Raw genomic sequence first — 22,902 nt, 5'->3', positions numbered from 1 at the left:
CTGCACCATCAGGGCAGCCGCCCTCCCCCTGACATCCCCCCCACCTCCTCCTTTGCTCCCAGCTGTGGCTGGTCCCTCAGCCCCTGCTCAGGCTGCCTGCCATTCTGAGTACCTGGGGCTGCAGCTCAGGCCTCGGCACAGATGAATATCCTTTACTGGCCTGTGACACCAGGCAGTGTTTAGCTGCTTTTTTGTGCATTTTCCTCCCTCGCTGGCAGTCCGGGAGCAGCCACTTCTCACTGCAGTCCCCAAGGCTGCCTTGAGAAGCTCCCTATCTCTTCCTAGTACCCTCTTTCTAATGGAGCTCCCAACAGTCTTGGGCTGGGATGCCTGACAGCACCATTTGTTAAAATGCTGTCTCAAAGAAAATTAAAGGTCAACTTTACTGTAGGAGTTAGGTCACATCATGGTTTTTTAAAGGGCTGTTTAGTAGAAACGAGGTGAATAGATGGGTGACCCCAGAAAATGCTCACCCCAGAGTATCCTGATGCTCCCTCAGGATATTCAGAATACTCTGGGGTGATAGGTTGGGGTGAGGGTAGAGTGTGGCTTCTCATTCTCTTCACTTGAAAGGGAGTAGGCTCCCTGGCTTCAAAGCTTGGCTCTGTGACTCACTAGCTGATGGGCAGGCTACTTAATCTCTCTGCGCTCCATCTGTGAAATGGAAATACTAATACTACCTACCTGAAAAGGTAGTTGTAGCTATGTAGTTACATCTCCTAGTTGTTACCTCTCAGAGCAGTGCTTGGTGCTTGGTGCACAGTAAGCACTGTGTGAAGGTCTAGGGTCCTCACCTTTCTGCTCTTTCCATGCCTTGCTGGAACCCCACTGTGTTTTAAACCACTCTTCCCAAGTCCCCACCCCAACTCTGAATTGCAACTGGTTCAATCCTGTGGGCACTTCTGACCTTAGATCCTAAACAACCTGCCTTCTCACCCCTTCATCTGGGAATTCCTCTAACCTAGAGATTTTACCCTGGCTTGAGTCAAGGAGGCTAAGACAAGCTACTTTGAGGGGGAGAGGCCCTTGGAATCTTGGGGCATGACCCTGCCTGATGCATATCCTCCTACCCCCCAAATCCTCTAGTTGACACTAACACCTTAGTTTTATTAATGAGAAAACAGAAGCCTAAAGAAGACAAGCACCCTAACCCAGGTCACACCTTAATGGCAGAGCTATGCTGATTTAAGAAAAAGTGTTCTATATATAGAAAAAGCTGTTTCACCAAACCATCCCTCCATTCCTATGGAAATGTCCCCATCTGCAGGCTGCCTCCTGGTGTCTGTGTGTGCACAGAACCAGAGGCTCCTTGGGGGCAGGGATGGTGACTCATTCATCCTTGCATCCCTAGCACTGAGCCCAGTGCCTGGCACAAGAAAGTGCCCAAACTCTGAAAAACATGTGTGTTTGCATCTGGACACAAGCCAGAAATGAGCAAGGATGGGAAACCAGGAGGCAAGAAAGGCTGGTTTTGCTTTTCCCAGCTTGCAGAGAGTGGAGGCACAAGCACTTCTCCAGAGAGAAGGCCCCCTTCTGTACCCCAGCACTGGGTGGAAGATTTTCGGGGAGACTGAAGAAGCTGGAGACCTCCCTCACAAACTCTGGACTTTGAAACTCAACTTAAACATGTAATTCTCATGTGCCTGATCTTTCTCACAAACCCTCTGTTCTTACAGTGACTTGGGCCAAAAGCCTGGAACTCATCCTTGGCTCCTCTTTCAAAATACATCTAGAAATGAATTCCTTCACATCTCATTAACTGCTGTGGCCCTGGACTGAATGGTCAGTGCAGTAGACCTATGCTTTGGCTCCTGCAAGCTATTATCAACAGAGCAGCCAGGGTGACCCCATTGAAATGCAAGTTACCCATCACTCTTCTGTTCGGAACTCTCCAACACTCCCTCCATCTCCCATTTCAGAGAAGAGACCAAGGCCACACACTAGGTGGCCCGGCCTCACTCTCCCAGAAACCTGGTCTCCTGCTGTTCCTACCCTACTCTGCAGCCCCACCTTGCAGCCTCCACCCTGACTGTTCCCTCAGAGGGAAGACATGGCTGCTCCCCTCACTTTCTGTGCTCCAATTCACTTCCTCAATGAGGTCTACACTGACCATGGGGTTTAACTGTAGCCAACAATCCTGACACACTAAATCACATTCTTTGATCACATGCCATTGTTTATTGTCTGTCTCCAGCTGCTCAATCTTGTTCACTGCTGAACCCCAAGTACCTAACACAGTAGCTGGCACACAATACTACTGAGTAAATGGAGGACCGTGGGCGGGGAGGAGGCAGAGGCAGTCAGAGGGCAGCAGGGTGCTGAGCTGGAAGGGCCCAAAGGGAACCTTAACCTCTGTTCTGTGAAGAAGCCGAGGCTGCAGGAGCCGCAGCACTGGAGGAAACCAGATTGAAAGTTGACTTTTGATGGCCTGGGGTATCTCCCCCCATTGTTTCTGCAGGAAGCACTTTGACCTGGAGGAGGCATGGTTGACTGTGTCTCCAGCTCCTAAGCAGGACCCAGCCCACCAGAAAAGGTAACAACTACCACTCATCATGACCCATGCGGGGCAGGCAGGGCCCGGGATCTCAGTGCTGTGCCATCACCCTCCTCAGCTTTCAAAGTTCCCTTTGAAAGATCCAGTCCTTCCTCTCTTCACTGAGCTATGGGGAAAGGAAGGGGTTCAGGGGTCAAGTGTCTAAAGGCTGCCAGCCCTCCTGGGAGAACTGGGAAGGGGAGAGCCAGGGGGTCTGGGAGCAGGCCCCATGGGCGGCTGCAGCTCTCCTGGGTAGAGCCTGTTCTGCCCCCAAACTTTCTCGGCCTAAGCTTGCCACTTGTTCACCCCAGGATCCTCTGGCCAACAGGACTGCCAGTGTAGACCCGGATGCGCAGGCCCAGGGCTCACCTGACCCTCTCGGAGCAGCTCCCTCACTCCTGCCCCTGCTGACTCTGCCCCAGGGAGATGGCCAGGCCCATTTCTGCCGGGGTGACTGCAGCTCTGCGCCTGGCTGGAGGCACAGGGCGAGGAGCAGGCTGAGCCGGGCGCAGCGGGTCCAAGGCACCAGTGAGGGTCCGGCCCACGGAGGCCGGAAGAGGCGGCGGGTCCGTCTGGTTCCCTCCCAACCCCCCGTCCCCGCGCCCCGGCCTCCCCCGGTTACCTGTGCGAGTCCTGGTCTCCCCCGGGGGACGCTCCCGCCGGCGCTCAGTACGGGCGATTGGCGTCTTTGGGCCGCTTCAGCTGCACCTTGAGCCTCTTCATGCCGATCTGGAAGCCGTTCATGGCCTGGATGGCGGTCTGCGCGCTGGCCGGGTTGTCGAAGCTCACGAAGCCTGGCGAGACACGAGGGACGAGGGCCTGGGTTTCCACGGGGCCGCCCGGGGCGCTGCCGGGGGGGAGGGGAGGGGGACAGGGGGCGCGGCGGGGCGGGCCTGAGGCTCCTCCCCTCGGGCCCCGACCCCGACCCCGCCCCGGTGCCCGCCCCCGCCCAGCCCCCGCGCGCGAGCGAGGCCCCTCCCGGGGCGGGCGCTGGCAGGGTCCCGGCTCGCGCACCTGCGCCTCGGCTCCGGCCGCGCCACTCGCTGGGCGCCCGCCCCCCAGGTGGGGCCCTCGGCCGGGCGGGGCTCAGAGAGGCGCCCGCCCCCCACCCCGGCGGGCCCCGGCACCTCAGCCCTCGCCTCGGCGGGAGAGGGCGGACACACCTGCGGGTGGAGGAGTTTATTGGACACTGTCCTCCCTGACAGGAGGGGGCCTGGCAGCGCGAGGGCACGGGGTGCCGGCCTGGGGAGAGAGACGAGTGCGAGGGGCCGGGAGGGAGGCGCCGCCGAGAAACTTCTCCACTGCGGGCCCGGCCGCCCCCCTCGCCAGCGCGGGCGCCCGGCCGTCGGGGGAGGCCCAGAGGCTGAGCCTTCTGGGTCCCTTCGCCCCCACTCCCGGCTCTGCCCGCCCCGCCAGGCTCCTGGGGGGCCCGGGCGCCATCAGCACCTCTCCTTCACGCCCCGCGCCGTGGACTAAGCACGCACCAGCTGATAGGTCCCCTGTGATCCCCTCAAGAGCTCCGTGACAAGTCACAAGACCGTCAGTGCAAGTCAGGCCAGAGCCCTCAGTGCAGAGCGCTTCCCACGCGTCCACTGCTGTGCCCAGATGCGGAACCTGGCAGCTCCCAGGCCTAACTGCGCAGGTCCCAGATGGGCACGGACCATGTTCCCAAAAGGAGGTCAGAAATCACTTTTGGGGAACTTTGAATGCATCTCCTTACACAGACAACACTTCACATCAGCATTTCCCAAAGTGGTCCTCGCAGGTACTCCTGAGAAAGGGCTTGTGTGGTCAGGAGGCTTAGAGCCAGGCCCAGTGGGCCAGTCCAGCGCACCAGCAAATAACGTCCCCTCCCGCCCCGAGTTTAGTAAATAAACCTTTATAGCTTTGTTTAATCTAGTATTTCCTTGAATTTATTCGATGTTAGAGGCCTTTTCTCCCGCAAAAATGACTTAGATCCTGCGAACTATGTGAAAGCTTGGCGAGACACCGAGGCCTTCCCATCAACGTGCCCGTTGCGTGCTGGTCTCCAAATGGCCATTAGGTATGAGAGGTAGACATAGCCATCCCAGAGTGAAGTAGAAGCCGTCTTCTCTCAGTTCAATGTCCATAGTACCAGGGCCTGCCTGAGACTTCTCTCCAAGAAAGACAGCCCTTCCTCACTCTCCCAACCTGGGGGCTCTTTTCCCCTCTTTCCCTCTGCCCCAGAGGCTGCCTCCATCGTCTCTTTCTCTCCTCTCCTTCCTGCCTTGCTCAAGTTTGCTCCTGCAGCCAAAAGAGGGCAACAATTTGTCAGAGCTGGCCCCAAAGCAACAAAACCAACCTCTGTATAAATATAGATGCCAGAATAAATAGGGAGGATTTCAGCTGATCCATAGTTGGAGATTCACTTCCAGTGATGTTTCCACCAGCTCTTCTCAGCCCCTCCTGGCCCGTCCCCACCTCCGCTGACCTGTATGTCTAACCTCTGAAGTCAAGTCCTTCATAAACCAGAGCAGTTTTCAAATATATGAATTGTGTGTTGATGCTGCTTTCCCCAGAATAAGGAAGGTGGCTGAACAAAAGCCTGTCCCTGTCAGGACAAGGCAGCCTGACTGTAGGCGACATGCTGCCCCTCATTCCTCTCATCATCCACAACAGCTCAAGGAAGGGAGGAGAAAGAAGATACAAAGGGCTGGAGGAGCTGTCTAGGGCAGAGGGAGGCAGAGCACTGTGTGGGGAGGGCAGGAAGGAATTCTGGAGGAGGCAGAAGCTCAGCCTTCCTGGAAGAGTTTAGAGGTCCCTGGAACCCTAACTGAGGGTTGAGAAGGAGTCCAGGCTCAAGAAAACTTTTCTTCCCTTGATCTCTTAGTAACTGGCTAGCAGTCAGAGCAGGGTCTCTCTGTCCCCCGCAGACCGGAGGCCCCTTTGGCAGGGCTCTGGGCACCGTCTCCCATGTTCTTGGTTCCAGGACTGTCTTTCTTCTTCCAGAGCTACCTCTCCTGCTCTCTTCCTACCCTCAGAAAGTTTCCGCTCGCAGGCCCTGTGAGAAGGCCCACAGATAGAATCTCCCCATGGTGTCCCCGCAGCCCTCCTTCCAACATAGGGACAGTTTGTGCTGGACATGTCCTGATGAAGGTCTCTGGAAGATTCTGCTTATAAATGTACATGTATGCTTATGAAGAGTGAAAGCGGCCTTTGAGGAGTTCACTTTAACATAGGGCCACTTTTACAGCAAAAATAGCACTTTAAGAACAATGGGGACCTAGTGCTTCCTGAGGGTCTGCCCTGGGTAAGCTCCCTCACAGCAGCCCTGGGGCGATGGTTAAAATCCCCTTTTCACAGAGGAAGAGAGAGAAGCTCGTTGTCCATGAGGGAATGCTGAGGTTAGGTCTCACTTTGTTTTTATTTAGTTAGTTGTTTTTGAGACAGAGTGTTGCTCTGTCACCAGGCTGGAGTGCACTGCAGCCTCTGCCTCCTCGGTTTAAGAGATTCTTCTGCCTCCACCTCCCGAGTAGCTGGGAATATGGCACCCGCCACCACACCCAGCTAATTTTTTTATTTTTAGTAGAGACCGGGTTTCACCATGTTGACCACGCTGGTCTCGAACTCCTGACCTCAAGTGATCCGCCTGCCTCAGCCTCCCAAAGTGCTGGAATTACAGGCATAAGCCACTGCACCTAGCCTAGTTCTCACTATAAAGGCTTCTGGGATACTGGCAGAGTGTTCACCTGCCTGGCGTGAGAGAGAGAACCCAAGTGGCTTAACCAGGAACAGCTAGGCTCAACCAGCATCTTGGGAGTCTGTCCTTTGTTCAGGGCTAGTATGTTTGACATCAGAAGTTTGTTCAAGAGGAGAGAGCTAGATTAGAGATATACAGAGGGTGTTCCTTTAAAAAGCAGGAGGAAAAAACTGTGGTCCTGGCTAATTTAAGTGGGCTAATAGCCTAAAGAGGGCAGTGCCTGGAGCAGACTGCTAGGAAACGCTTTCGGAAAGCCGGGCTGCACCTGCAGCTGGAACAGTGCAAGTGAGCCAAGCTCGGCTATGGCTAGAGACTAAACCTGTTCCAGCAGAGGCGCCCAGAGCTGCCTGGGCTCTCAGCAGTGCTCTTCTCATCGATGCAGCATTTGGGACTTACTTAAGGAGCAGATGTAACTGACTTCCAGCTTGCTGTTTTTACATACGTAATTGTAATTCATACAGAGAAATACTGAAGAGTGGAGGGCCGCAAACCTGTCTATTGCTTTTGCTTTGTTTTTCCACCCCCAGAGAGAAATGAGCTGCTGCGGCAACTCCATGCCGTTGAAAGACCACAAGTTTCCTGTGGCAGCTCCAGGGGGGAAGGGAAGACCGTGCAAAGATCTTGACTACTTTGGGGAACGTGCTCTGAATCCTCAAGCCCTTCGTGATTCCAGAAAGTTGGACTCCAGACTGGAAACTCCTTAACATGTGCTTCCTGATGCTGTTCCACTCCTGTCCCCTCTCCCCTCCACCACCCCCACCTGTGACCTAAGTTCCTCGGCAACACAGCCTTCTACTCTCTCCTCACTGCCCCAGAATCTGGGGTTAGCCTGGAGATACTGAGCTTCCGGCAGACTCAGCTCTGGTTCCATGTATGGCTCTCTGGGGATTGGACTCTTCAGTCCTCATGACTTAGGTGTGGGTCTGGCCCAGAAGGAAGGGCTGATGGAGAAGGATGAGGAGGTCAGAGAGGAACAAGGAGGAGTGGAGCAGAGAGGGTGACATGAAATTCCAGGAGGAGGTCTGACGCTTCCTGGATAAGGTTGCCAGACTTAGCAAATAAAAACACAGGATGCCAGTTATATTTAAGCTTCAGATCAACAAGAAATACTTTTTTACTATAAGTACACACTTATACTAAAAATGTATCTTTTGTAATCTGAAATTCAAATGTAACTGGGCATTCTGTATTTTATCTGACAGCCATACTTCTGGATGCTTCCAAGTTTTCCCTCTCCCATGTTACACCATGCCCTGGGCACATTTCCTGCAAGCTGTATTCTTATTACTCAGCTCAAGGACCTCCCATTATTTCCACTGCCTACCACACCCCAGGAGACATCCTCATCTGCATACAGAACCCCCACAGCACAGACACCCCACCCAGTGCCTGGTCTCCCTCCTGCTGTCCTCTGGCTCACCTCACCCCAGCCCCATGCCTTCCTCATCCAAGTCTCCCCACCTGGAGTTCCCTCCCTTCCTTTTGTGTATTTACATCCATCTGCCTTTCATATCGCTCCATTATTTGGTGCCTCGCAGATTTCACTGCTGTAAACAGAATTTTTATCTAAGCTCAGCGCTTAGGCTTCCTGAGGGCAGGGACCAGTCTCCTCTTCCTGACTCCTCAACAATGCCCAGCTCTGGTGGCCTGAGGCAGGTGAATGGGCAGGGCAGGAAGGGAGCAAAAAGCGGGGTAAACCGAGAGGAGGAGTGGGGGCAGGACAGAGCTAGAGAGAGGAGGCGAAGGGGCGGGGAGGAGAGGAGGCTGGCTAGGTGACTGCCCTGCCCAGGTGTTACGCTCTGCTTTATTTGGGGGCTCAGGCCAGGTCTCCTGGTCAGACCATGAGAAGAGAGGGACTACTGGGGGAATGGGTGTTGCTGGGCTCTGCCTGCTGCCCCTCCTGCCCCTGCTCAAAGTGGGCCCTTTCCCTTCTCAGTCGGTTGGAATTTGGCTGGAAGAGGAAACCCATATCTTGGACTGGGAGTGGGAGATGAGGAGCCGGGTGGGGTGGGTAGGGAAAGCCAAGAAGCCGAAGGAGCAGTGGGAGAGAGAAGGGTGAGATGAGGCTGGCGAGGGCCAGGGAGCAGCTGGGGCGGGCGATGTGAAGGAGCAGGTGAAAAGCAGTCGGACACCGGTAGGTTGGTGCGAGCACCGCCCTGTCCTAGATGAAGCTAATTGGTTTGTTATCTTTACCCACCAAAGCATTTACTTTGGTTAGTCGCCCGATCCACAAACACTTTCGAGGAGATGACATTACCGAAAGGGAGGAACATCTGCATCAGCTCAGCGTCCCCAAACTCCTGGGGCAGATGGTAGATGAACAGGTTACAGCCCTCGGGCCCTGCGGTGAGGGGAGGGGATGGGCGGGGGAGGAGGGATGGCGGGGTGGGGGAAGAGAGAGACAGAGGAGAGGTGAGCGAGTTAGGCAGCGCAGCAGGGAGAGGTGGGGCAAGGTTAGGAGGGGGGGGTCTCATTCCAGATCCAAGGGTGTCCCGGAAGAGGCAGGGATGCTGAGCTCCGGGTCTGAGCTCCGGTCTCTGCTCTGCCCTTGGGCAATTCACTGAACCTCTCTGTGCTTCAGTTGCCTTTTCTATAAAATGGATCCCTAAGTAAGGCTTGGAAACCACAGGGCTCCAGGGGCAGAGTCAACCTCCTGCTGTGTCTCTGGGAACCAGGTGCGAGGAGAGGGAAGGCCCAGGAGATCTGGCTGCCCAGCCCCTGCTGTGGGGGGACCAGGACATCCCCTGGGGCAGCCATGTCCTGTACTGGAAGACACCCCACTTTCCCGTCTCGCAGGCCAGGCTCAGACTCTAGGAGGGGGGTGCCCATCCTCCCCCTGCCCTGCAGCCTCTCCTTCCCATCCAGCCCTGATGGCCCAACTGTCCTGCCCAGTTCCTCACACCCAGGAAACCAGTATTTATCCTGCCTCCTCCCGTGTGGGTGCGTGGGAAGGGCTGCAACCCAGGCTCTATGAGAAACCAAGGAACCTCCAGCCTCACGACATGAAGATTCTTCATTTCGTTACCACAGTAACAGCCCTGCAACTTCAACAGCACGAACTATGTGTCAGGCTGTTCTGAGCTAACTCACTTCATCCTTACGGTAGCTTTATGATCATCATTCTCACTTCACAGATGAGGAAATGAGGCCCAGAGAGGTTAAGTCACCTGCCACACAGCTGGGAGAGGGCTGGAGCCAGGGCATGAGCCCGGACTGTCTGTCTCCATGGTGTGAGTTCTCTCCTTCTTCCTACCAAAAATCTCAATACCCCCGGCCCCCTGAACACTGTGGAGGACTTTAGCTTTCTAAATTTCCACTAGCTATTTACCTGTTTCTTTTTTAGTAGTCAAAATGCTCAATTTTAACTCTTTGAAATGGAAATCATTCCAAGATGCATGCTAGACAGCATAATGCCACGTGTAATTTCACCTTTTAAAGTGACTTGTGGTCATTTCAGTGATGGCATCCAAGCTGTGGTGGGAAGGGGAAGGAAACAGCTGCACTTAGAGTTGCGTAAGAAGCAGGTTCTGATCAGCAGCTGCTGGAAACCCAGGCATGAGCTTAAAAGCGAAGGCTGTAAGGCGCCGACGTGGGCCGCTCCATGGCTTTTACAGCCACAATCAACCATCCTTGTTCTCTGGGAGCAGCGAGGCTGCCAAGCAACACAGTTGTGGAGCAAAGTCTCTATCTAGAGTCTCTGCCCCTTCTCTTCTCCTCCTCCTCTACCCTCCACTCTCCTCCTCCTTTTCTCCATCTGTCTCTATCCCCTCGAGGTCCACAGCCTAGAGCAAAAATTTCCCCAACCCCTAAAGCTGCCGAAGGAGCCTCTTGGCCTCCTCCCTCCTTGGTGCTCACCCTGTGCCCTCTGGCCTCCCCTCCATGGACAGCTGGCTCCCAGGCATCCTGCCAGGGGATGGCGCATTCAGATCCGGGCACAAATGTGCTCCCTCAACCCCTTCCAGGTGTTCCTAGTGCTGGATACCCCCGAGCTCTGGTGGCCCTCCCCTCACCCTGTCCCCTCCAACCATGCTGTCTTCCCACTGGTTCATACCCCGTGAATGTGCCCTTGATGGCCCCCAGCTCCCCATAGCCTCCCTATCTGAAAGGACCTCCAGCCTCTCCCTGCTTGTGCCTCAAGTCCATACTCCATCCTCTGGGGTGGGGCTCTTTCTCCTTTATGTCTGGAGATTTTCTCTCCAGCCAGACTGGCTGCTCCCAGGCACATGCACCTTTTCATGTCCTCCTGCCCAGACCCCCTCCAGCCCTGCGTACACCTTCCTTCCTCTCCCATCCTCACTCTTCCAGGCCCTGACGGCTCCACCCCTTGCTGACACTTGACTTGGGGCCCTGGCTCCAAGTTCAAGTTCTGCAAGCTGCTTTATGTGGAAGCTGCATCTGTTCTCCTTAGAAACAAGGAGGCTTCACAGACAGGGCTCACAGGCTCAGTCCCATGTGCACGGTGTGTGGAGGAGCCCCAGGGAAGACTCTCCAGCCCAGGCCTGACGGGGAAGCCAGGGCAGCTGCTCTGGACCCTTCCCCTGGACAGTGAGCCCACACACTGTCTAACTCCAGCTGCCACCAAGCCCTTCTGCACTCCCTCATTCACAGATTATAGAACGTGCAGATGGCAGAGCTGGCAGGACTTTAGAGACCAATCTGGTCCACTCCAGCCTTCTGAGAAATGGTGAAGTGGAGCTGCAGCGTCAGAAAGCAGCTACCCCTGACCACCCGGCGGCCCTGGCAGAGCCGCTGCAGCAGCCATCCCTGAGGGCAACCTCGTCCCATCTCTGGGGCAGATAGCCTCTGGGGGATTCAGGCATCTGTCAGTTTTCAGGCTCAGCTCAAATATGAGGAGCCAGCAGAAGCGTCCTCCCCTGCCCAAAGAATATCCTGATATTTCCATGGCTTTCCATGTGGGGAGGGGACCATGACGTAAAGAGGCCAACTCTTGGCAGGGCTGGAGGAACACAGCCCTCTTTCTTATCCAAGCCTTGGACAACTCTGTGGGACACGACTTTGGGGCTCCAGCCCACCTTCCGTCTGCCTCTCCCTGGCCCCGTGCTCACCATGGACTCTGCAGCAGCTGTACCATTGCTCCCACTGCTCCCCCTGCCTGGACAGCCTGCCTCCCCAGCTCTATGTGCTGCCAGCCTCTGCCCATCCTTCCAGACCCACAAAAGCCTTCCTGACAAGCCACTCCCAGTGCCACGCTCTCACCCACCCATGCGGAGCGGCTCTGTTGGTATCGTGAGTTACCCTTCCCCATCCCTGGCTTCCCTGAGGTGGCTCAACCCATGCACCATGGCCTGGGAGAATGGGGACAATCATGGCAGATCCTACCACCCCAAGGAGAGGCTGGAGCCAAGACTGGCCACACAGGGCCTAGACTAGGGAGCAGGATTGGGGAGCAGGAACTGTAGCTCCTCAGAGATGGAGAGAAGGAATGAGGAGGAGGTCAGAGCTAGGCACATGGGGTAGTGCGGAACGTGGAGTGGGAGAGGGCAGGAGGGTCCACGAGGGCCTGAGTTTGTTTAAGGCCTGCAGTAGGGACTGTCATGTTTGTTGGACAGGGTAGCATTGACCTGCAGCTGTGTGGGGGCTGGAGCAGGATTTAGAGACCCCTGAATCAACAGGTCAGGTGATTCAGGGAGCTGACGATGGCCTGAAACTAGTGGGAGAAAAAAATAGCAGGGCCTGTGGGCACAGCATTCTGTTCTGGACCTCGAGTAGGCAACATGAGGACCCCTGGATCCCACCCCTTGTGGCCCTGGTCTGACTGATAAAGGCTTGGACTGGGGAGAAGGAAAGGGCAGGGCAGGCCCAGGGCTGCAGCCCAATGAGGGGAGCCCCCCACCCCCACTTCACCAGTGGTAGCCCAGTGTCCCTCAGCTGCAGCAGCGTGAGGCAGAGGACGGACTGGGCCTTCCTGTCCACCCCTCTGAGTTCCTGTAGCTTGGATCTCCTGGGCATGGGAAGCCCTGATGCCCCCGATCTCAGAAGCTGCCTGCTGGGTGTGAGCTGGGGCAGTATGTCTCATGCATAGCCTTGGAAGGGGTGCTAGCTTGGTAAAGGAAGGGCGGTGTGCACAGACACTTGCGGAATGGAGTTTGGGGGCAGACGCAGCCGGCTTGGTCCTCAGAGCCCCCACAGAAAGCTCCCCGCTCTCCTCACTTTGTAGTGAGGACACTGAGGCTGAAGGAATGGAGCGATTTGTTCAGGGTCACAGGGGAAGGAAGTGGCAGAGTCTCACCCAGAAAGGTGTTCTCTGAAGCCCGGGCTCTCAGCCAGGCAGGCTCTGGCACCTGCTTGGGGTCCCTCACTGGGCCTGTCAAGTGATGTTGGCCAGCCCACTCTTTGGTTCCTTCCCAGGACTAACCTACATCCCAGAGCTCCAGGACACTGTGCTGCAGGGGCTACGAGGCAGGGTTCTGGAGGCCACTGGAAGGCTCTGAGCACATGGGCTGCTGGGGCAGATTCTGTGCCTCGCTACCTAGTGACCATTTTCATGGGGGTAGAGAGGACAGGACCTTGTTAGTGTCCTGGCGCTCAAGCTGGGCTCTCTGTGCCAGGCCATGGGGTCCCAGAGGGCAGGCCTGCTCATCCAGCCTCCTGTCTTCCTGCTTATGTGGGACCCTAGGCACTGGGATGGGAGAACACTGACTTGCATTCTGAGGTCCCTGCCATTTGACCCAAGGATCTTGCTGTCCTGCCCTGTTCACACCAGGGCCTTGGGACACAGCTTTCCAGGAGCATCCCCTTCTTCCACTGCACTGAGGCACTCTCATCTCTTCTCATCCTGCCCAGGCAGTCGTCCTGCCCTGGGAGCTCCACCTGCCTCTCCTGGTCACTCAAAGGGCACAGCTTCTGTGGGTGATAAACTCATCTCCCTGTCCCATTCCCCTCCACCATGAGCACTCCCACTTCTCCCCATCCTCCCCACTGGCCAAATCCTGCCCACCACAGGAGGGGGATTCTTGGACCCCACCTCCTCTGGGGCCTCCCCTTCCTGACCCTCTCAGCCTGGCTACCAGCTTTTCCTTAATGCGCACAGCTATCAGAGCTGGTTCTGCAAACTCCACCATGCTGTTGGAGTTTTACTTCCCAGCTGCGCTCCCTGGGAACACAGTGGTGTGCCCTCCAATGAAGACCCCAAGGCTGAGCCTATATCTCCTCTGGAAGACTAGAAACTCCCTGGGACAGGAACAAGGCCTCCACTGGCACACACAGCTTTCCAGGAGCATCCCCTTCTCTGCTAATCTCTGCTAGGTTCTGTTTAAGGGATGGTTCAAGGGCTTGCCAAGGAAGAAACACAAACCCAACCATTCAGAAGGGGTTCTTAGAGACCAAGGTATGGATATGTGAGCTGTGGCAGGCCAGCAGCAATGATGGAGGGGAGTAGGAAGGGCATCTCGTGTGGGACCTGCTGGCCCTCAGGGCATTCTCTCCAGGCCCCTGTCCCCGGGCCAGGTGCAGAGCTGCCCACAAGAAGCACACCTCCACCCTTAGGTCGGACAGCACCGCTCCTTACAACCCTGCTGTCCTCCCTCGCCCACCTCCACACAGCACACAAACGTGGCCACCTTTCACACACCCCAGCCCAAGGCCCAGGTGAGCAGCCTCTTTGGGGAGAACGGAGGGGAGGGGCCCAGGAGTTGGCCTGCAGACTCACCTTCTCTCTGCTGCTGGGGAATCATTGGAGGCGGCTGAGGAAAGGCCTGGCTTATCTGACCATAGGCAGCAGGGTAGGCGGCTGCTGGAGGCCCAAGACAAGAAGCAAGAACCGGCGACAGGGCAGAGAGTGGAAGCAGGAAGAAAGAGAGATTTCAGTGCAGGCAGTAAAAGCAGACCAGCCAAAAAGCGCCCTGCCCCTCAGCCACTTAGGACAAAGCCAGCTTTCAGTTCCCGGACTAATAGAGGAGCTGCAGGGTAAAGACTGGAAATGCGTGTGTGGGTGTGTGTATGTGTGTGTACATTACATACGTACATGCACATGCGCATGTGTGTGTGTTTCGGGGGCGGCAAGTTTAATTTGAAATAATGGATAAACCACATGTGTGCATAACACACAGTCATGGATAATTAAAAACACCAAAACGGCCTGGACAAGATCTCCCCACACCACCTGGTAATCCACAGGAAGGGTTCCCACTTCTCTGAGCCACAGCTGACTCCAGTTGGCAGGCCTTCATTCCCACTCAGATGGCACCTGTGTGGGATGTGGGGGGCCACCAGAGGTATGGAACTGGCCTCTGGAAAGGCTGCCAGGGGGTAGTCCTCAGGACAGAGGACTGAGTTAGAGAAACCTGATTGTCCAACTGTAAAGGGCCTGGGGTGGGACAGGAGTGGCCGGCTCCCTCCTCTGTCTGGCTCAGCTCCCACAGCAGCAGAGCCTGAGAACAGAGCTCAGGGGACCCAATAGGTGACAGCACCTCCTCTAGGCTCTAGATGGGCCAGACCAGCTTCGCCTCAGTCCTCCCACCCCTCTCTAGGCACACTCATGGGAGACAGCACAGGAAAGAGAGACCCTAACAGGGTCAGGCAGTAGGACACAGGCTAGGCAGGGATTATTATGAGGTGCTGTGTAGTCCATGGGTGAGAGAAAGAGAAAGGCTTGGCTGACAGCTCGGCTTGGGCTCAGTGACCCCAGGCCCTCGGCTCACTCAGTGCTGTCCCTTCCCACCTCTCCTCCTTTGCTCCCTGTCCCACCTGCTGGGGCCCCATTCTGCTGACTGTTGTGGGGAGGGCTGTGTGGGGGATGGGGAGACGGTGTCTCTTCTTGAGGCCCTCCTTCTCTCAAACCAGGCATCTGTGCTTCCTGGGCCAGTGACGGTGACCCATGGTGGGCAGCACCTGGGTCCAGCCTGGCCTGGTGTCAGACCTGGTGCTCCTGGGCAAACCGGCCCTGGTAGCTCCATTGGGGAAGGGAAATCGGGCCTCAAAGACAAGTAACTCACAGCAAGGGTGAAGCTTCTGCCTAGCCTCCCCACGTGCCTGAATTTCCACCAGCCCCCACTGCAGAGGCACTCTAGGTGCCCCACTGACAAGAAGGCAGCCTGGAGGGTCTCTGCCAGCACAGGCCTCCCTCCTTCCACTCTCCGCCCACCCCATGCAGTGCTGGGCCCAGCTCTGAGGGGGCACTGGAGTCAAAGGCACGGAGAGAGAAACGAAGTTGGGGAAAGAGCCGTGGGGACGCGCGGATACTAACGACCTGCATACTGCTGCACTCCAGCGTAGGCCTGCTGCAGGGGGTCCGCGGCGGTGGGGCTCTGCGCTGTAGGGAGCCAAGGGGACAGAGGTCAGCGGTGCCCACCACACTGGCCCTTCCCCCCATGCCCATGGGGACAATGATGTAGCTGTACCACCTTTCCTGGCTATTGCAGGCTCTGCTCCGGGGCAGGGCATCTGGGACAGACACCTTGAGTGCCTGGACCCTCTGGGGGCCGCCCGCCCTAGCCCTTGGCAGCATAGAGAGTTGCCCACCCTGGCTGGGGGATGCAGGCTGCAGTTGGCCTAGGGTTGGGGTGAGATGGCGGCTCATGCAGAGCACTGTGGAGGGTTTGGGAGGAGATGCCAAGGAAGCCTCAACACTGAGAGGCTGGTGGGGATGCACAAGGGCCCCAGCCCTGCAGAAGGGCTGTGGGGAAAGGGGCCGGAGGCTGTTGCGGGGTGGTGGACTTATTCTTCATGATCCTCAGTAGAAGTTGGGGACAGTGAATGAAGGGACAGCCTGGCAGCTCCTGGTGGATGAAAGAAAGGGCAAGAAGGCCTCACCCTACCACTTTGTCCTCCTGGGCCACTGTGCCACAGAGGGACCCACCCTCAGTGTCAGGGAAGCTACACGAGGCATGGAGGTCTTCCACTCCTAGCCCATGGCCAAGTCCTCTCAGCAGGGACCAGCCACACAAAGGAGGTCTTCCCAGCAGACTGGGAGTGGGATGCTGCCCACAGAACCAGGGAACCAGAAGATCAAAGACCTTCCTCCTGCCTTCCGACACTGTGACCCTGGGATGTCTCCTGCCTAGTGGGAAGAGAGATCCCCTGAACCAATAGTTTGGCAAGAAACTCAGGGAAGCTGGGCCAAGGGAAAGGCCTCGTTCCCTTCTGTTGCCTTTGCTGTCTCTGCAGAAGCTGTGGGCAAAAGCCTGAAGCATGGGCGAGCAGTAGGCACTGGTTTTGGTGACCAAGGCTGGTGGTGACTAATGTGGGAGTGGGCTGGCCTTGGTGGCCCAGAGAGGTGGTAAAAGCAGGGGCTGCCCAGAGGGAGGATGGAACCCTTGGGTGGCTTGAGGGAAAACTGGATAAGACGAGGTGGCAGGAAGGAACTATTCGGGCTTATCTGCCTGTCAACTCAGGCCAGCTAGCTAACTGGCCCCAGGCTTTGGGATCTTTAGTCTAGGGAGAGCTCCCCAACTTCCCTTCCAAGCACGTTTCCCTATCTCAGTAAAACTCCATTAGAAAAAGAGCAACTGGGCTTGGTGTGGTGGCTCACTCTTATAACCCCAGCACTTTGGGAGGCCAAGGCAGGTGGATCACCTGAGGTCAGGAGTTCAAGACCAGCCTAGCCAACATGGTGAAACCCCGTCTCTACGAAAGCTGGGCGTGGTGGTGGGCACCTGTAATCCCAGCTACTCAGGAGGCTGAGGCAGGAGAATCGCTTGAACCCAGGAGGCAGAGGTTGCAGTGAGCCAAGATTTCACCATTGCACTCCAGCCTGGGTGACAGAGTGAGACTGTGTCTCAAAAAAAAAAAAAAGAAAAGAAAAGAAAAGAAAAGAAAAGAAAAGAAAGAAGAAAAAAGAAAGGAAAGGAAAGGAAGAAAGAAAGAAAGAGAGAGAGAGAGAGCGAGCACCTGGACCTGAGAGGCGCCCAGGGAAAAGCTTGGTGCAGAGGTCCCTGGAGACAGTGGGACAGTAGGTTCCACAGCCCCCAGAAGCAGGATGTGGCAAGGGAGCTGGACCTATGAGGGCTCTGCTCAGATGTGGGGAGCTGAGATGGGCCACAATGCAGGTTCCTTCTTGCTTGGGGCTGTCCCAGTCCCACACCCTGTCCCTCTGTTTCTACCATGGTAGAGGCTGGAGCCAAGGGCTCCCAGTGTGATATGCTTGGCAGGGTGCCTCTTCCCTGCCTTCCCTCTGCCCCTCTGCTCTGCGAGCCTCTCAGCTCAATGTGTCCAGATTGTGCTCTTGGTCTTTCCAGCTGCTCACCCATGCTGTGTCTTTATGCTAATTAGAAAAGCGTGCCCCTTCCTTTGGGCACACGGTTTGGTGCCCTCATGCAAAATATAACCTGCACGATTTGCATGGCAGCCTCCAGCACAGTGCCAGGAACATCATAAGCATCGGACAAAGAGGACTATGAAAAGAATGAACGGACAATCTTCAATGTTTGTGAGAGCCACCCCTTCAAGGGTATTTATATGACAGTAAAGGCCACACTGTGTGCATACAGCAAGAACCCAAGAGGGGAGATCAGAAAACCTACCTGGGGCTAGAAAGCAGAGAAAAGCATTTATGAGACCCCTCTCTACTTCACTGCTTAACGACCTCGTTAGTAACTGCCAAAGAGTGAACGTTTTGAAGGATCTCGCTCATTACAGCAGATCCAAACTCTGCATTTAAAGATGGTAAATTAATTTTTTAATGTACTACTTTTCTCCTTTTCTTCCCTCCATCCCTCCCTCCCTCCCTCTTGCTCTGGCAGGGAATTGTTTATGAGATGTGGCAGATTGTTACAAATGGGGGAAAGAAACATTTCCAAATTCCATGAGGGAAATAGCTCACAGATGCTGGAGGGGGTGGGGAAGGAGCAGGTTTATCAGGATCCAGAGATCCAGATGGGCTTGTGGGTAGGGAGAGGTGGGAAATGAAGCCACCAGATGTGCTGGGGATCTCATCTCCCAGCCCATGAACCTGAGACTGGTGGGGTCTCTTCCCCCAGTACCCCCAGCTTGCCTAGCCCTGCCCCTGCCGCCCTACCAGGCTGGGGTCATCATCCTTAAACAATATGCCAGATCCTTAGAGCCCCATCACTTCAGTCTCTAGACTCCTCTGGCCTCTTCTTAATGGACTGAGGGTATATCACGGGGCGAGCCCTGGAATGGGGAATGGGACAACTCCAAGTTCAAAGTCAGGAAATTCTCCTCTATTTCTCTCTAGTACAGTGACCTTGCACTCTGCTGCTGGTGGGACTTTTCTTTTCCTTTTTTTTTTTTTTTTTGAGATGGAGTCTTGCTCTGTTGCCCAGTCTGGAGCACAGTGCCACAATCTCGGCTCACTGCAACCTCCACCTCCTGGGTCAAGTGACTCTTCTGCCTCAGCCTCCTGAGTAGCTGGGACTACAGATGTGCACCAACATGACTGGCTCATTTTTTATATTTTTGGTAGAGGTGGTTTACATCGTGTTGACCAGGCTGGTCTCGAACTCCTGACCTCAAGCGATCCACCCGCCTTGGCCTCCCAAAGTGCTAGGATTACAGTGTGAGCCACCACGCCCAGCCCTGGTGGGACTTTTATGTACTACAAATGCCTAAACTGCACTCCAGACAGGGAAATGAGAAGGTCTGGGCTTCTGTGGCTATATAAAGCCCCACAATGGATTCTGATGGGTACCCAAAATGGGGAACAGGACCTAGATCCTGCTGCCAGTCTACGTTGCGCTGGCCTGCCTGCCTGTGTGCCAACCTCCTTACCACCGCCACTCTTGCCAGGCAGGTCCCTCTACAGGAGGGCGTTCCCTGTTTATCTTCACCTCTCCAATTCTTGTCCATCTGTTAAAGCTCAATGGTAGCTTCCTCCCTGGGGAGGCTCTTTTGTGCTTCTTCAGCCTATAGAACCCTCCATTCATTTGGATCCTTTAGCATTTCAAATCTGAGAACACTCACTCTTGATGAAACTTAATTTTGCCTTATTGTCTCATCATTGTGTAGACTTAGATTGTGCTCTCAATGGACTCTGACCTCCCAAATGATAGGTCCATGTCCCACCCTCCTTCGTGGGTCCCCTTTTCCCACCCCAAAGTGGGCATTTACTGATACTTACAGGGACTTTAGCCTTTTCCTCTGCCCTCCCGGAAAGTGGCACTCTTCTCATCTTGAGAACATTGGCCTTAGAGCCTGCTATAGGGCTTTGGGCCCAGCTTCCCTACCCTGAGAGTAGCCCATTCTCCAGACCAGGGAGAAGAGCTGCTTCAGGCCAACTGGACACTCTCACCCTGTGAGGATGGCTAAGTTTGAGGAACAAAGTTAATCAGGAGCAGGCCTCCTGGATCTTCCTGTGTTCTAGGCTTTTTGAAAAGAGGGTCTAGGAGTTTTCTGAGATGCTGGGCTGTCTGAGGTGCTGAGCTGTCCAGGGTGCTGATCGTGTTCTATGTGCAACAAGGGACTGGACTGGTCTGTACTAGCCAGGCTGCCAATCATTATACCTCCCTCCACTCCTTTCCCAAAGAGTCTTTTCCTAATTAACACTAACCCTGATTGTTCTTCTATTTTCTATCCCCTTACTGCTTGTAGGTTAAATTCACACTCAATTATTTTGCACTTACTCGCCTCTCTACATGGATGTACAACTGCACCCAGTCTCCTTTCTTCGCTAAGAGAGCACCTGGAATGGGGTTCTGTCTCCCTGATCAGAATGACATCTCCCCAAGGGCAGGATTTTGGTCTCTTTTCTGCCATCATGGGCTCCCTGAAGGCAGATGGGAGGCTGGCCCCCTCTGATCACAGAGTTTCATCAAGAAATGGATAGAGGGCAGGAGCCACATCTTGTTATAACAGCAAGAGCAGGAACAGCATGGATAAAGAAAGTGCTGCACAGGGAAGGAAGTGCTACTAGATGTGCTTACCTGGGTAGGGATGGATGCCATTGGCGAACACAGCTTCTGCAGCAGGTTGCCCATTGGCCTGTGGGGGGAGGCCAGTGAAGCCGTTCACCCCAATAGGGGATGGAATGCTAGGCACGGCTGGTGCAGTGATGCCCGGAGGGGTGCTGCCACCTGGTTCCAGGGATGTGGAATAATGGAGGAGGGGAGGCAAGCAGAACAGACGTGAGGAAGGTCCACCCATAAAGCTCTACTCAACTGTTTCCAAGGACCTGTGGATAGACTTGGACCTCACATACCAGCTCAATCTTATCTATGACCCATGCCTTGGCTTATCTCCGTATATGAAGCGACTTCACGTATCCCAATTGTATCCATCCTTCAAGGCAGAGTCCAAATTCCACCTGCCCAAGGAAGATATCTCTGACCCTTTTGGCTTGTCCTTAGCACACAGACTACTCTCAATGCCCTTGACTGTAACCACACTTGTTCCTCCTTCAGCCATTTTTTTTTTAGATAGTCTTGCGTTGTTGCCCAGGCTGGAGTACAGTGGTGCAATCATGGTTTACTGCAACCTCCGCCTCCCAGGTTCAAGAGATTCTCCTGCCTCAGCTTCCCAAGTAGCTGGGACTACCACCATGCATCACCATGCCCAGCTATTTTTTGTATTTTTTAGTAGAGACAGGGTTTCACCATGTTGGCCAGGCGGGTCTTGAACTCCTGACCTCAAGTGATCCACCCACCTCAGACTCTCAAAGTGCTGGGATTACAGGTGTTAGCCACCATGCCTGGCCCTCCTTCAGTCTTTTTCAGTGTTCTTGCTCTCTCCAGCTAAGGCAGAATTAGCTGGTCTTTACTTGGTCACTAGGGGGCTGATACACCTCTCCAGGAAGTTTTTCTGCTCAGATGGGGTAGGTCTTAATTCTGGCATTTCTTGTACTGAGGCAGAGAGGTTGTTATAGAGCCCAGGCTCAGCTCTAGCTCATACACAAAGTAGACACCTCGGCCTCCTCCAGTTGAAGCAATGGTAGTGGTCAGGATGCTGAGGATAAAGTTGGGGTCAAATGACAATGCCCTGTGTCCTCCCTATGCCAGGTGGGTGGAATCTGAGATGTGGATATTATGTGGTGATTGCACTGAGGTCCCAGAGGCTGGAAAGGGCCTTCCTCTCATGGAGGAACCAGGGTACCTCTGAGAACATGGACCTGAGTCTGGTCCACTGCCTGGACTCATGTGTATCCCTTGAAGGGGGTACACATGGGGATCAGAGGTGGAGGGTAGTGTTCCAGCTGAGCCCAGAGATGGCACAGTCTTTTGTGGCTTTCAACTGGGAAAGGAACAGCTCTGGGATGTTAGGAAAGTTGCTGCTGTGGCCTGGGCACAGAAAGCCGAGGAAGCTCGGTGAATGGGCGCCTGGGGTGCAGGAGCATTTCTCAACTTTGACACTATTACCATTTGGGGCCAGAAATTTCCTTGTGGTGGCTGTCCTGTGCACTGTAGGATGTATAGCAATATCCCTGGCCTCTACCCACTAGATTTCAGTAGCAATCCCCACTCCCAGTTGTGACAGTCGAAAATGTCTCCAGATGTCCTGGGAGTTCGGGGGCATAACTGCAACAGTTGAGACTCACTGGACTGGACAATAGCCAAGATTCAACCAAAAACATGACTTGCGAGCTGGGTCGTTTCCAAGCTCCTGTCCCTTGATAACTCTTGTGGTTCTCTCTAGCTTGTTGCAGAGTTGTCTTAGAAAAAGCCAGTGAGTTCAGGTTGGGTTAAAGGGGAATGAAAGCAGGCAAACAAAAAACCAAATGGGTTCCTTCTGTGCTTGGGCCAGGGACTGAACAAAGCCACAGAATGGCCAAGGCTCTTTCCCTTATAGACACCATAGGGCGATGTCTTCATGTCACTTTCTTTCCAGATCTCTATTGTTAATAGAGATTAAGACACATTGTTTCCTGACACAGTTAAACAACTTGAGAGGAATCTGCCCCACCCTGAAATCACGTGGTGGACTGACTGCATGGGTGCCACATCTCATCTTTCCTTGGATCCCCAGGGATTAGAACATTTTTGAGACAAACTGTCAGAAGGCAAGGCCTCTTGGGCCTAGACACTATGGGCTCTTGCCACAGAATGGTCTGCTTGTAGCTAAATTAGGTCCTAGCCTGGACCAGCTGCCCTCCCACCGGGCTAGACCCTGTGTAGGCACCTGCCAGCTCACCTGAGGTTGGGGTCATAGGTGCGGCCGCCAGGCCGTTCATGTTGAGGGCCGCCATCTGCTGCATCTGGGCGGCAGCGAAGGCAGCCATGGGGTTCAGGTAGCCACCCTGTGCGACTGACGCCATCAGGGCTGCTTGCTGCTGCATCAGCTGGGGCAGAGGGAGTGGAAAAAATATCACATGCTTCCAGGGGGCATCCCTCCCGGACAAGGGCCTCAGCTTCTTGAGACTAACCTCCCAGGCTCTGAGCCCCAGAGACCCCAGACATTCTCCCGGCCAGCACCCCAGAAAGCCCTGATGCCTCTCCCATTCTTGCCCTGTATTTCAACAGCTATTAGAAGCCACCGCCCTGAGAGGTGACTGTATTTAAAAGTAACACTCTGAAGTTGTTGTGGGGGGCAGGGGAGGAGACTGGCTCCGTGGGTGTGGGTCAGCCCTGTGTAAGGCCTGTCATTCATGGGGATGTGGCATCCACAGCACTAGAGACATGCTAAGGAAGTTCTGAGCTTCTGCAGAACTTCCTTAGCACAGATTTCTGTCCAGAATGGCTTTAATTTGGAGTCTGTTGGTAGAAGTGACAGGAGAATTATGAATAGAACCCCAGGCACCCCC

The 22,902-nt window shown here is 55.0% G+C and overlaps 1 protein-coding gene across 48 annotated transcripts in view; it reads right to left on the bottom strand.

Annotated features, from left to right (window-relative positions):
* CELF4 (CUGBP Elav-like family member 4) overlaps positions 1 to 22,902 on the bottom strand; it is a 325,793-nt gene that overhangs the window by 7,372 nt on the left and 295,519 nt on the right. For 10 of the 48 annotated variants that reach the window (XR_004258895.1, XR_004258896.1, XR_004258898.1 and 7 more), the window contains exons 7-12: positions 22,293 to 22,440; positions 20,093 to 20,242; positions 15,460 to 15,525; positions 13,924 to 14,007; positions 8,512 to 8,595; positions 3,156 to 3,327 (exon numbers count right to left, since the gene is read on the bottom strand). Coding sequence is in view for 41 of the 48 variants with exons in the window: in XM_032245283.1 (XP_032101174.1) it covers positions 3,200 to 3,327; positions 8,512 to 8,595; positions 13,924 to 14,007; positions 15,460 to 15,525; positions 20,093 to 20,242; positions 22,293 to 22,440 (660 nt within the window). In the remaining 7 variants the exon portion in view is untranslated. Of the gene's footprint in view, positions 1 to 3,155; positions 3,328 to 3,696; positions 3,776 to 8,451; positions 8,596 to 13,923; positions 14,008 to 15,459; positions 15,526 to 20,092; positions 20,243 to 22,292; positions 22,441 to 22,902 lie in introns of all 48 variants that reach the window. The other 38 variants (XM_032245272.1, XM_032245264.1, XM_032245265.1 and 35 more) reach the window with 9 other exon arrangements.

Source organism: Sapajus apella, unplaced genomic scaffold (genome assembly GCF_009761245.1).
Source record: "Sapajus apella isolate SASKATOON/1434 unplaced genomic scaffold, GSC_monkey_1.0 scaffold57, whole genome shotgun sequence".
Taxonomy (NCBI): domain Eukaryota; kingdom Metazoa; phylum Chordata; class Mammalia; order Primates; family Cebidae; genus Sapajus; species Sapajus apella.
Note: the sequence above shows the minus strand (reverse complement) of the source record. Positions and strands in the feature narration are given on the sequence as shown.